This window comes from Brassica napus, chromosome A1 (genome assembly GCF_020379485.1).
Source record: "Brassica napus cultivar Da-Ae chromosome A1, Da-Ae, whole genome shotgun sequence".
In the NCBI taxonomy this organism is placed as follows: Eukaryota; Viridiplantae; Streptophyta; class Magnoliopsida; order Brassicales; family Brassicaceae; genus Brassica; species Brassica napus.
In genome coordinates this window covers 11197542-11210695 of record NC_063434.1, presented here as the reverse complement: position 1 = coordinate 11210695, position 13154 = coordinate 11197542, and the positions used below count along the sequence as shown (strand labels likewise).

Below are 13154 nucleotides of genomic sequence, written 5' to 3'. Positions count from 1 at the left end.
TTTTTATATGTAATATATATGTTCTTGACACATATAAGAGAAACAAGACACATGTCTTTCTGTAATATATATGTGTAACATGTGTTCTTATAAGTGATTGTAAGCTGTAAATCATTTGTACTTTACATTTACTTTTTTTTTTTGTTCAACAGGATAATTCATTAAAAAGTAAAAGAGGCATGCCCGAGTCTACAGAGCAGATAAAGGCAAGTGGGCTTTTGCGAGCCCATCAGCAAGCCCGTTGGCAGATCGTGGAATAAAAACAATACGACAAGAAGCAAAAGGCGATGAAGATGAAAAAACTAGAGAGTCAATGTCAGACAAGATCCCAAAGAGCTCGATCGTCCAAATCCTCTTGTTGATAGCTCCAAAGAGCACTTGAGAGTCTGTTCTGAGACAGATGTTAGTGTAGTTGAGTGTGGCTGCGTGTAACAGAGCTCCTCGGATGGCCAAAGCTTCAGCCATGCACGGGGAGGAGACGAAATTCAGAGAGAGGGCTTTGCGGCCTAGCTCCGCTTCCGATTGGGTAGAGAAGATCCACGCTAGTCCCGCTGATTGTGCTTTCCAAGACGCGTCCGTGTTGCAGAAGATGGTGGGTACCGTCAAGGGCCGGTTGTGATTGATGTTGATGTGAGGCTGTGGAGCCTTCGCAGCGGGGGCTAAAGGTTGAGCTTGCTCCCATTCCCTTGCCGATCGAATTGCTTGGGAGAGAACCTCTTGGGCGGAAAGACGGAGGTTGTGGAAGATTCGTTTGTTTCTTGCAACCCAGAGGTTCCAGAAAATCCATGGAAAGATGTTTCCTTTAATCCCCATTGGTGAGAGATTCTTCCAGGAGTAGGATTGTTGCAACGTAGTGGCAAAAGGAGCTTCCGAATCCAACGACAAAGGGGTAGTCCATAACTCTTGGGCCCAGACTTCTTTAGCCAGGGAACAGTGGAAGAAGATATGGTTCAGGGATTCAGCATCTCCACAGGATTGGCAAAAAGTGTTGGTGAGCATTCCCCTTCTACGCAGATTCTCTCCAGTAGGGAGAGCGTTCTGTAGAATTTTCCACAAGAAATATTTAAGCTTTGGTAGTAGTGGGGGATTCCAAACTAACTTTTTCCAATCTGGTGTAGCAGGTGCAAGAACTTCATGCTGTACTAGGGAGAAATACCCTGTCTTCACCGAGTATTTTCCAGAGTTCTATAGAGGCCAGACATAGGAGTCTTGAACATCGAGGAGACTGGGTTTGATGGTTTGAATGATCGAAGCGAGCTCTGGAAGTAAGTGGTTGATTCTCTCTAAATTCCATTCTCTTGTTTCCCGAGTGAGAATATCTTAGACCATAAGGTCTTTATCTAGGTTGAACACAGGGCCGTAAGGCTTCAGCTGTGTTTCCGGGTTAATCCACGAGTCAGATCATAAATTCGTAGATTCACCATTCCCTATAACCTTTCCAAGGTGTTGCAGTAGGAGGTCTCGCCCTTTGAGAATACCTCTCCAGCCATGTGAAATACAAGAACTTGCTTGCACCTTAAGGAAAGACGTTTTATGACAGTAGATGATCCTTGAAAACAGGCAATCAGGAACGGTGAGTATTCTCCAGGCGATTTTTGCAAGAAGCGATTGATTGAAAGCTTCAATGTCTCGGAAGCCCAATCCACCCATGCTTTTTGGCTTCGTTAGTGTGTCCCAAGAGACCCAACAGATCTTATTTTCTCCCGCCTTTGGATCCCACCAAAATCTGGTAAGAACTGTTTGGATTCGCTTACAAAGGCTTTTAGGTAGTAGGAAACAAGTCATAGCGAAGTTTGGGATAGGTGATAAGACTGACTGAAGCATTGTTGCTTTCCCTGCTGTAGATAGAAAGCGGGTTGACCAGCTTATGGACTTCTGATGCATTCTGTCGACAATGGAGGAGAAGAGATATTTTTTCCGTCTGCCAAAATGCTCAGGGAGACCTAGGTATTTTCCAACGCCTCCCTCCTTCTCTATACCCAGAGTTTGTTTGACTCGTTGGCGTGTCTCAGCTGGTGTTTTTCAGGAGAAGGAGATTGAAGACTTAAGCACATTTATCTTCTGTCCAGATGCTGACTCGTACTTCTGGAGGATGTCAACAAGGGAGGAACAGCTATGGCTATCTGAGTTGGTGAAGAACATGGTATCATTGGCGAACAAGAGGTGATTTATTTTTGGACTGTTCCTTGCGATTCTAAGCCCCGGGAGTTGACCAGAATCTTGTGCCTTCTTGCAGAGCCCCGCCAAGACCTCGCCACAAATAATGAAGATATAGGGGGAGAGGGGATCTCCCTGTCGAATCCCCCTCTCTGGAATAACTCTCCCGACGACCTCATCATTAAGGAGAAAAGAGTAGGAGACTGTGGTGATGCATTGCATCATCCAGAGCACCCAGGTTGAGCAGAACCCCAACCGTTCCAGCACGGTACGTATAAAAGTCCACTCTAGTCTATCATAAGCTTTGCTTATATCAGTTTTAACAGCCATGGGACACTTTTTCATTGCACCAGAAATCTTGAGGTAGTGGAGCATCTCATGAGTAATCAAGACGTTGTCAGAAATGACTCTTCCCGGGATGAACGCCGACTGATTCTCCGACACTATACCCTCAAGCACAGGTTTGAGTCTTAGTGAGAGGATCTTTGAAATCGTTTTGTAGTAGACATTGCAAAGGGCAATAGGCCGGTAATCTGCAACTGCTTTGGGACTCATGATCTTTGGAATAAGTCTAATATGTGTAGAGTTGATTGCATGAGGTAGAGAGCCTGTAGTAAAGAAACCCTGAATTTCTTTTGTTATGGCAGGGCCCACTACATCCCAATTGGATTGGAAAAAACTTGCAGAGAAACCATCGGGTCCCGGTGCCTTGTCTGGATGGATAGCAAAAATGGCTTCTCTTATCTCCAGAATCGTCGGAATGGTAGTGAGCTGCGAGTTCATATCTGTAGTAATGCGTGGGGAGATGGCTGAGTGTACTATCTCTGTAGCTGAAGTTCCCGTGAAGGTGAAGATATCTGTGAAATAAGCAGAGATGACTGCTGCAATCTCAGAAAATTAGTAATGAGCATCTTCATGTATTTATATCACCAATTTTACTTTTAAAACTTTTTAAACTTATAATAGCTTTATGAATATTTTACTTCTAAATGTAAAGATTTATAAAATCTTATAAAAGATTTATAAACTCTTGAAAAAGATTTATAAACTCTTGAAAAAGATTTATAAAATCTTATAAATATTTATATATGTTTTAAAAACTTTATAGATAGTTGATACAAGGTTTTATAAGCTCTTATAAAATTTATAAGTGATTTTATAAAGGTAACCCGCTTGAGGTATTTATTACAATTTTTATATTTATAAGGCCTTATCAAAGAAACCGTAAAACAATATATATATATTTAGCCTTATGTTTTTATGTTTTCAGAGGGAAACATAATTTTCAAGAAGATTGGAGTTGCAGAAAGAGAGATAAGACACGTGTTTTTATATGTAATATATATGTTCTTGACACTATCTAATTACACATAAATGGGAATGATAACTAAATCACCAATTGCAACTAACTAAACGAAACATTACATTTGTTCTTGATTTTAACTTTTGGTGATGGACCATTGCAATATTTGGTAATGAACCATTTTAATTGTTGGTAATTGTAGCATCTGGTGATTATAGCATTTGGTTATTGTAGTACTCGGCGATGAGCCATTTTGAATTTTTGTGTTATCTATTGCAACCACTAACTAGCAATTGCAATGTTTGGTTATCAATTATTGCAATCCTTAGCCCTCTATATAAGATAATAAAAATAATAATCACAACTAAAATAAAAAATTCACAACAGTCACAAAATAAATTAGGAAAAAGTTTCATTTTTAAAAGTTCATTAAGGATCTTGGAAAAAACATATAATCTCGGAAAATTTGATTAGTTTGAAGAGAGTGACAAAATATTTAAGGATGTGTTTTCTCATTCTAAAAGTTGCATAGATTTTTCAAAAAAATAACTTTTCATTTATTTTATATCTATTTATCTACATTTTAAATAATCTTTAAAATTATATAAAATTTTATGGTAGTTATATTTGCTGAGTAAATTAATTCATTTGATAATATTATATATTTACAAAATTAATATATTTAATACTTGTATCTTCTGAATTTCCACTATTTTTCTTTGGTTGGTTATCCCCAAATTTTCAGTTAAGCACAAAACTACGAATGCAAAATACATCTATTATCAGTAGAGAAGTATAACTGCATGCAATATATTTATGTAATACACGTATTTCTTCGAAAGCAATTGCAACAAGTTTTAAAAAAAAAAAAATTCATTGAAAATATAGTTTATTTGTTTTTATAAAATGAGTTCCTTACGATATCGCACGGGTTCTTTACCTAGTTTATAAAATAGAAGAAATGTATATATTTGTAAAACAACGTGTTTGCACTCTTCTATTAATAAGTTCATAAATAATCACTGATGCACTTTTCTACCAACTCGACCTGCAACAATCTGAATAGAGGATTGCATTGACTAGCTTTGCGTAAATTTACATATATGTCTCGAAAACATTAAGCTTTACAACCCCCCTAAAATCTCATTGAAGAGGAAAGATGTGGTAACAAAATAGAAAAGGCTACAAGTTATAGCTATAAACTTATTACTCACTGTATTTATGTATTTACTACTTTTCAAAACATATTTTATACATAAATGAAAAAAAAACCAGAAAAGGCCAGGTACAAGTTAAGTCTATTCAGTTTTCAGTTCAATTAAAAACCATTATATCTAATGATGGGAATTACTAAATCCATGTTCAAATCTATATTGTTTGATTAGTACGATATTATCCACTTTGGACTTTAGGCAAAGCCCGTATGGTTTTACTTTTGGTTTTCTTCCTAAAATGTCTCGTATTAATTAGAGTTGAACATCTCTTTATATATTAGACTTTCATTTGTTTAATTTTGAATATGGAACTTTGTTTGATATTCCACATTCTCCTCCTTAAACTAAGGACCACACTCATCTCGTATGTTTCTTTCCTTTGAGAATGTGCCTCCCAAAACATCTCGGTCCTTTGAGAATGCATGTCATTACAGGTTCCATGATCTTCTGACTAATTTCTGCCAAACCTCCATTTTCTTACTTGAAGGGTATTGTAGTCTTCTTGCAGATCTTCGTAAACCTGGCTCTGATACCATTGTTGGGATTTATTAAATCCATGTCCAACTCTTATATTGTTTGATTAGTACGATATTGTCCACTTTGGATTTTAGGCAAACCCGCATGGTTTTACTTTTGGTTTACTTTCCAAAAGGCCTCGTACTAATTAGAGTTAGACATCTCTTTATATATTAGATTTTCCTTTGTCTAATTTCTAATGTGGAACTTTGTTTGATATTTATATCTAATATATTTAAATTTATAAATTATCACAAGACATTTTGAAGCAAAAGTGTAAGTTAAAATCAACATGAAAAACAATATTTACTTTAAAATGTGACAAAAGAGAGACAAAATACTAAAAACAGTATAAATAACCAGGATAACAAAACATTAAAAGATCGGGAAATTGTGACAACTAAAGAAGAAATAAGAGCTCTCGGCTCAGGAGTCTACTTTACTTGGAAGGACAGAACCAAAGCTCTAATATACTACCTTAGCTTTCATACTTGGCAAGCAGTCTCGTAGAAGAATACTTCCTCAAGCTTTTGAGTTTGGAGAGTTGAAGCAAAGATTATTTGGGTGAACCAAAGCTGTAGAAAAAATAGAGAAGCAAAGAGAGTCACGATCAAAAACCTAACATAGTTTTCAAGCTCACAAACATTAGTTGACCATAGAGTAGAACATGAAAAGAACAAATAAACTTTACTGGACTTGCTTATACTCTTCAGGATTAAAAGGTTTGTTGTCAAAATCTTCTATGTCTTGTGTATAACATGGGATTTTAAAAACAGAACCAAAACAGAGAAGATTTTGATAACAGACCTTTTGATAGAACACCAAAGGAACAAATCAATCGACGTGTGCCTTAGCTCAACCTCAGATTCTTCAGAGCACAAAACCTTTTTCTCGGATCCAACGAAAAGCTCGAGACGAAATCAAATCTAACAATCAAAGAGCTCCCTTCAGGTTTGAGAGACTCCAAAATCGAATCTTTGGCTTCCAAAATTGTCGACTTAGGGTATGACTGGTTTTCCCGCTACCACCCGCAAACGCAGCTTTTGCGGTTGGTAGCGGTTGTTGGCGTTTTGCAACAATCGGTCAAACCGCTCCAAACCGTTCCAAATCGCTCCAAATCGCTCTGAACCTCATAAATTCAAAAGCTGGTTCCAGCTAGCGTTTGCGGTTGCGGGAGGATAAAAAAAATTTCTTTTTTTTCCAAAACAATATAAATACAAAAATAAAAATATTCAATAAAAAATTAAATTGAAATTATAAAAATACTAAAATATATCTATTATATTTTAATTAATATTATAAAACTTTAAAATGAAAATATTTTCTATATTTTTTAAAAAAATTAAACTATAACTTTCTAAATATAAATTTTATATTTATTATAATATTAATATTTTTGATATTTTTATAATTGTATAAAATGTAAATATTGTTAATTTATTATTTAAACGCTGCTGCATTTGGTAGTTAACCAGTCATAAGTATCCCGCAAACGCAATAATTTCTAACCGCAGAACCAGTCGTACAAATCTCTTAAAACCGCTAGAAACCGCAACCACCCGCATCCGCAAACTCCCCCAACCGCAACCGCAACCGCTGCGGTTGAACCAATCAGGCCCTTAGGGTATTGATTTATGAACAAGAGGGAATCGAAAGTTCAGTACTTTTCTGGAAAGCTTCGTCTCTGATCTCTCGCTTCCTTGTTCTCTCTCTGTTCTCATAGGCATGGTCAATTTTTTATTTGATTTTGGGTATTTCCAAATAACAGGTACAATGGTGGGATTTGTGTAACGATAGTTTTGACTGAAAATAACAAAAAGAATAGTTTCAAATCCATTTCATAAAGGTTTTCTTTGAAAATTGTTTATCATTGAATAACAGTAGATTTGATTTACTTTTGGTAAATTGTTAATTGAATAACAGTGGATTACAAGTGATTTTAAGCTACTTTAGATAAATGTCATATTCAATAGCACAGGATTTGAAAAAAAAAATAGAAATCATTAGTTGAATAACAGGAAATTTTAAAGAAATACCAAAACACTTTAAAATCCTCAATTCAATACACCCCCCTTAGTTTAGTTTTATTTTTTGTTGAAAAAAAAAAGAAATAAGACACACAAAACCGATACAACTATAGGTTTCAATCAGGTAATAAACAATACATTTTTAATAACTTCTTGCTTTCATTAAGATGAACAATACATTTACTATATTACATTCAAGAAAAGGCACTTATCAAAAACCTAAAGTACTGATCTGGTTTAAGGAGGATGTGAGGTTTAATTCGCGAAATATAGAGTTAAACATGCATTTAATAAATTTTAACAAAACCCACGTGTTTCTTATTATTAAATTGGTTAAAACCACCATGGGGGAGTTGGTTAGACAGATGGAGAAATAAAGAAGGTGGGTGAAGGGATGGGATTATATTGAATATAGAAAACAAACCCACGTGGGTGAAAACCCTACTGAAGGAATAGTATAAAAAATGACCGAACTTAGGTTAAATTCACCTCAACTTTTAAGACCAATCAAATTTTCACATAGTTTATTAATAAAAAAAAACATTAAATTAAATAAAAAATAGGTACAAAAAATAAAAAAGCTAATTTTAACGACGCTAACGTTTCCACTTAAACCCTAAACCCTAAATCTTAAATTCTAAACTCTATACCCTAAATTCTAAACCCAAATCCAAACTCCTAAACCCAAACCCTATACTCTAAACCTTAATCATAGACCCTAAATCCAAATTATATACTCTAAACCAAAAACTAGACTGTAAACCTAAACTCTATATCCTAAACCCAAGTTCTAGACCCTAAACCCAAACCGTAAACCTTAAACCCAAATTATATACCCTAAACTCAAAACTTTAACCATAAGTCCAAACGGTAAATCTTAAACCCAAACCGTAAATCCTAAACCCAAAACCTATACCCTAAACCCAAATCCTAGACCTAAAACCCAAACGGTAAACCCTAAACCCAAACCCCAAACTTAGATGTTATATGGTTTGGGTTAAGGTTTACGGTTTAAGTTTAGGGTCTAAGACTTGGGTTTAGGGTATAGGGTTTAGGTTTATAGTCTATTTTTGGGGTTTAAGATATATAATTTGGGTTTAGAGTCTAGGATTAGGGTTTAGGGTTTGGGTTTAGGATCTAGGATTAGGATTTAGAGTATAGGGTTTGGGTTTTGGGTCTAGGATTAGGGTTTAGGGTATAGGGTTTGGGTTTTGGATCTAGGATTAGGGTTTAGTGTATAGGATTTGGGTTTAGGGGTTTGGATTTGGGTTTAGAATTTAGGATATAAGGTTTAGAATTTAAAATTTAGAATTTAGGGTTTTGCTGGAAGCGTTAGCGTCGTTAAAATTAGCATTTTATTTTTTGTAGCTATTTATTGTTTAGTTTAATATTTTTTAATTAATAAACTATGTGGAAATTTGATTGGTTTTGAAGGGTGAGGTGAATTTAAAGATTCATTTTAGGGGGTGAATCTAAGTTCTGTCCTATAAAAAAGTATTCACACACATTTTGTAATGTATTGTATTCAAATCCATCAACCAAAACTATGAAAATTAACACCCGCAATGCCACCATGGTCCGCCCCGCTGCTGAGACCCCATCCACTTACCTATGGAACTCAAACGTCGACCTAATCATTGCCAGGTACCACAGCTCCAGCGTCTACTTCTACAGACCCAACGGTGCCTCCAATTTCTTTGACCCCCATGTCTTGAAGGAAGCCCTCGCCAAGGCCCTGGTCCCTTTCTACCCCTTTGCTGGCAGCTTGAGGAGGGACGAAAATGGTCGTATCGAGATCGACTGCAACGCCGCTGGTGCTCTCTTCATCGTCGCCGATACTCCCTCCGTCATCGATGATTTAGGAGACTTTGCTCCCTCCGTCAATCTCAGCAAGCTTGTTCCCCATGTTGATTACTCCCCTGGCATACATACCTTCCCGCTTCTCGTTTTACAGGTCAGCTTCCCTTTTATATGTCTTCTTTTTTCTTTTTTCTTTTTTTGTGCTATGTGAGTTTTAGTAATGTCGATTTACTTCCCTTTTAATCGCGAACAAACAACTGTTGGCTCCTTTTGTGTAGCTTCACTCTCCATCTTCATTTTCTTGTAGGTGACCTTTTTTAAATGTGGTGGAGTTTCCCTTGGTGTTGGCATTCAACACCATGTCAGTGATGGTTTATCTAGTATCCATTTCATCAATTCCTGGTCTGATATGGCTCGCGGTCTTGACCTTACCCTTCCTCCTTTCATCGATCGTACCCTCCTCCGCGCTAGAGAACCACCTCACCCCACTTTCCATCATGTTGAATACCAACCTTCTCCGTCCATGAAGACCCCTCTCCATCCTGACAATACCACCGTCTCCATATTCAAATTATCCCGCGACCTTCTTGTTGCTCTCAAGGCTAAAGCCAAGGAGGATGGCAACACAGTAAGCTACAGCTCGTACGAGACGTTGGCAGCTCATGTGTGGAGATCAGTCACGAAGGCTCGCGCGTTTCCAGACGATCAAGTGACCAAACTGTACATTGCGACTGATGGACGGTCAAGACTGCGCCCGCAGCTGCCCCCTGGTTACCTTGGCAACGTCGTATTTACTGCCACACCATTGGCCGCTGCAGGGGATCTTCTGTCAAAGCCAACATCGTATGTTGCTGGGCTGATTCATGATGTTTTGGCTCGCATGGACGATGAGTATCTGAGGTCCGCTCTCGACTACCTGGAGATGCAACCTGATCTGTCAGCCCTAATCCGTGGCGCACAGACCTACAATTGTCCAAATTTGGGAATCACAAGCTGGGTCAGATTACCCATTTACGATGCAGACTTTGGTTGGGGACGTCCCGTATTTATGGGACCTAGTGTAATTGCATTCGAGGGTTTGTCGTTTGTGCTACCAAGTCCCACGAATGATGGCAGCTTATCCTTGTTCATTGCTCTCCGAACTGAACACATGAAATTGTTTGAGAAGTATTTGTACGAGATATGACAAGCGGCAGAACAAGATTCCTCCTTTTCCCCCAGTATGGAAACTCCTCCTGCTGAGATAAGTATCACGTTTTTTTAAGACTACAATAAGTTACGTCCACATAAGTTGTACTTATGGTGGTTTTTAACATTTGGATCGGTCATGTATAACCTTTTGCTTTGTGTTTATTATATGTGCATGTGACATGTTAGTGTTACACTTATTTTGGTATTTGTGTCAGATAAACTAAAATAATGAGAAGGAAACATAAGCGTTGGAGGCGGGTTCAAACCTAGCATAAAATAAATTAGAAGACTTCCCAAAAAGTCTGCCAAGAGTCTTCCGAGGTTTTTGAGTCTGCCAAGAGTCTTCTGACAGTTTCTGAGAGTCTTTCAAGAGTTTTCTGAGAAATCTTCCAAAGTCGAACTCATATCTGAAAATTCTGCATATACAAACTTTGGAAAACTTCCTGAAGACTTCGTGGAACGTCTTCTAGCATAAAATGCATTAGAAGACTTCTCAAGAAGTCCTCTGAGAATCTTCCAAGAGTCTTTTAAGAAGTCTTCCAAAGTCTGATTTAGATCAGAAAATTTTATATATTCAAAAGCATTCAAATAGCTTCAAAACAGACAAAACTTCAAAAACACTTTTTTATGCTTAATAATAAACAAAAAAAATTATCACATTGGTTGAATTTATAACTTTTTAGAATCCAATATATAAAACACAAAAAAATACATATCCAAAATTTGTACTACTTTGGGCAGAAGACTACCTGAAGACTTTGTGGGAAGTCTTCTAGTATAAAATGCATTAGAAAACTTGTCTAGAAGTCTTCCGAGAGTCTTCGGAGAAGTCTTTCAAAGCCGTCTCTGATCTGGAAAACTTGCAAATTCAAAAACATTCAAATGACTTCAAAACAGATAAAAACTTCAAAAATATAATTTTATACTTAAATAATAAACAAAACAATCACAATAGGTTGAATCTATAGCTTTTTAGAATATAATATATAAAACACAAAATAATACATATCCAACATTTATAGATCTACCTTTGAATGAGTGAAAGATGAGAACCATGTAATGAAAAACCTGTAAAAAAAGATAAATTAGTGAGAAGACATAAGAAAAAAATGATAAATGGATTTAAATTTGGTGTTTTGATGTTCAAAGAGATTAGAGAGAAGTTGGAGAGTTTTAGAGTTAGAAACATTACATTTTTGTTGCATCCATTTGAGAGTAAGAAAGAGAATGTGTAAATTTTCTTTATATATGGAGACAAAAATTTCAATTAGATTAAATATTATCGATATAGAAGACTTCTTGGGAAGTCTTCTAAGATAAGACTTCTTTGAAAGTCCTCTAAGAGAAGACTTCTAGATCCTAAATTCAGATACATGAGAAAACTTCTAGAAGACTTCGTTTACGCGGAAAACATATATTCCACTAAAATTTAGGTGGAAAATCTAAATTCTACTAAATTTAGGCGGGAATATGTCAAAAGACTTCATGGAAAGTCTTCCAAACCATAACCTAATCAAATAACTAACTAAATAGCAAATAATAATTCATTAAACTTATAATCAACTTATAAAGTGTTTAATATACACAAAACTAAACACATGGAGGTCAAAACAAGTTTTTTTAAAGTTAAGATTCCAAAATCTAATCCTAAAATATCAACAATACTATAACGTATGTATACCCTAAACTAAATGATATCATGACTAATTCTACATTCACTCATCTATGTTAAAAATAATTTAAATTTAGTAAAACTAAAATTTTATCGTTCTGAAATGTTTATTAATACATGATTTCTATTTTTTCTCTTTTAAAATATTTTTATTAAATTTATTAATTATTTTTAAGACCTAATACATGAGAAGACTTTCTCTAGAAGACTTCTGGAAGACTTTGATTTAGGCAGAAAACCTATTTTTTTCTAAATTTAGGCGAGAACCCTATATTCTACTAAAATGTAGGCGGGATATATCAGAAAACTTCTTGGGAAGTCTTCTGTGAGTCTTCCAGACCCTATAATCAAATAACTAAGCAAAAAATAATTTCTTAAACTTTTAAGATATTTAGAAAGTGTTTAAATCAAGTTATGAGATAGTTACTAATCACATATAGGTCAAATTGTTTTTTTTTTAAATAAGAAGAGATTTTAAAATATAACCCTAAAAATACTAACAATACTACAATATATGTTACCATACCCTAAACCAAAGAATTTATGACTCACTCTACATTCACTCATCTATGTTAAAAATAATTCAATTGAAGTAAAACAAAATTTATATCTTTTAGAAATGTTTATTAATACATGATTTTGACTTTTTCCCTTTGAAAATATTTTTTTATAAAATTTATTATTTATTTTTAAGATCTAATCCATAAGAAGACTTTCTCTGGAAGACACCTAAATGACTTATGGAAAACTTTGATTTAAACGTGAAACCTAATTTTTCCAAAATTTAGGCTGGAACCCTAAATTTTACTAAAATTTAGGCGGGATATGTCGGAAGACTTCTTTTTAAGTCTTCTGTGACTTCCAGACCCTAAAATCAATTAACTATGCAAAAAATACTTTCTTAAACTTAAAAGAAATTTAGAAAATGTTTGAATCAAGTTATTAGATACTTACTAAACATATATGGGTCAATTTGAAAAAACAATGAAGGTAAGATTTCAGAATCTAACCTTAAATATACATACAATACTATAACATATGTTACCAAACCCTATACCAATGACTCATGAACCAATTTACATTCACTCTTCTATGTTGAAAATAATTCAATTTCAGATTAAGTAATTTTACATCATTGAGAAATGTTTATTATTACATGATTTAAATTTTTTACCCATTAAAATATTTTCTATAAGATTATAAAATTATTTTTAAGATCTACTGAACGAGAAGACTTAAAAAGAAGTCATCATAGAGAAAACTTATTTGTAAGT

General features: G+C 35.1%; 1 protein-coding gene and 1 long non-coding RNA gene across 11 annotated transcripts; both read left to right on the top strand.

The window, feature by feature from the left end:
- The first annotated feature begins 164 nt into the window (after positions 1-164).
- LOC125595419 lies at positions 165-3283 on the top strand. Of its 10 annotated transcripts, XR_007330504.1 has the most exons (9): positions 168-991; positions 1119-1265; positions 1345-1490; positions 1561-1729; positions 1845-1947; positions 2013-2163; positions 2237-2425; positions 2511-2618; positions 2805-3283. It is a non-coding gene; the product is annotated as an uncharacterized LOC125595419 (long non-coding RNA). The 10 variants fall into 10 exon arrangements; XR_007330402.1 differs by having other exon boundaries at positions 167-991; positions 1345-1729; positions 2027-2163; XR_007330453.1 differs by having other exon boundaries at positions 167-991; positions 1119-1490.
- Positions 3284-8703: 5420 nt separating this feature from the next.
- Positions 8704-10413, top strand: LOC106446740 (shikimate O-hydroxycinnamoyltransferase). The gene is made up of 2 exons (XM_013888524.3): positions 8704-9171; positions 9325-10413. Exons 1-2 carry the CDS (start codon positions 8764-8766, stop codon positions 10201-10203), a joined length of 1287 nt encoding a protein of 428 aa, XP_013743978.2. The 5' UTR covers positions 8704-8763; the 3' UTR covers positions 10204-10413.
- The last annotated feature ends 2741 nt before the right edge of the window (positions 10414-13154 follow it).

Coding starts and splice junctions, on each gene's coding strand:
- LOC106446740 (XM_013888524.3), top strand. CDS start 8,764: ATGAAAATTAACACCCGCAATGCCACCATGGTCCGCCCCGCTGCTGAG. Junction 9,172..9,324: donor TCCCGCTTCTCGTTTTACAG/GTCAGCTTCCCT, acceptor ATTTTCTTGTAG/GTGACCTTTTTTAAATGTGG.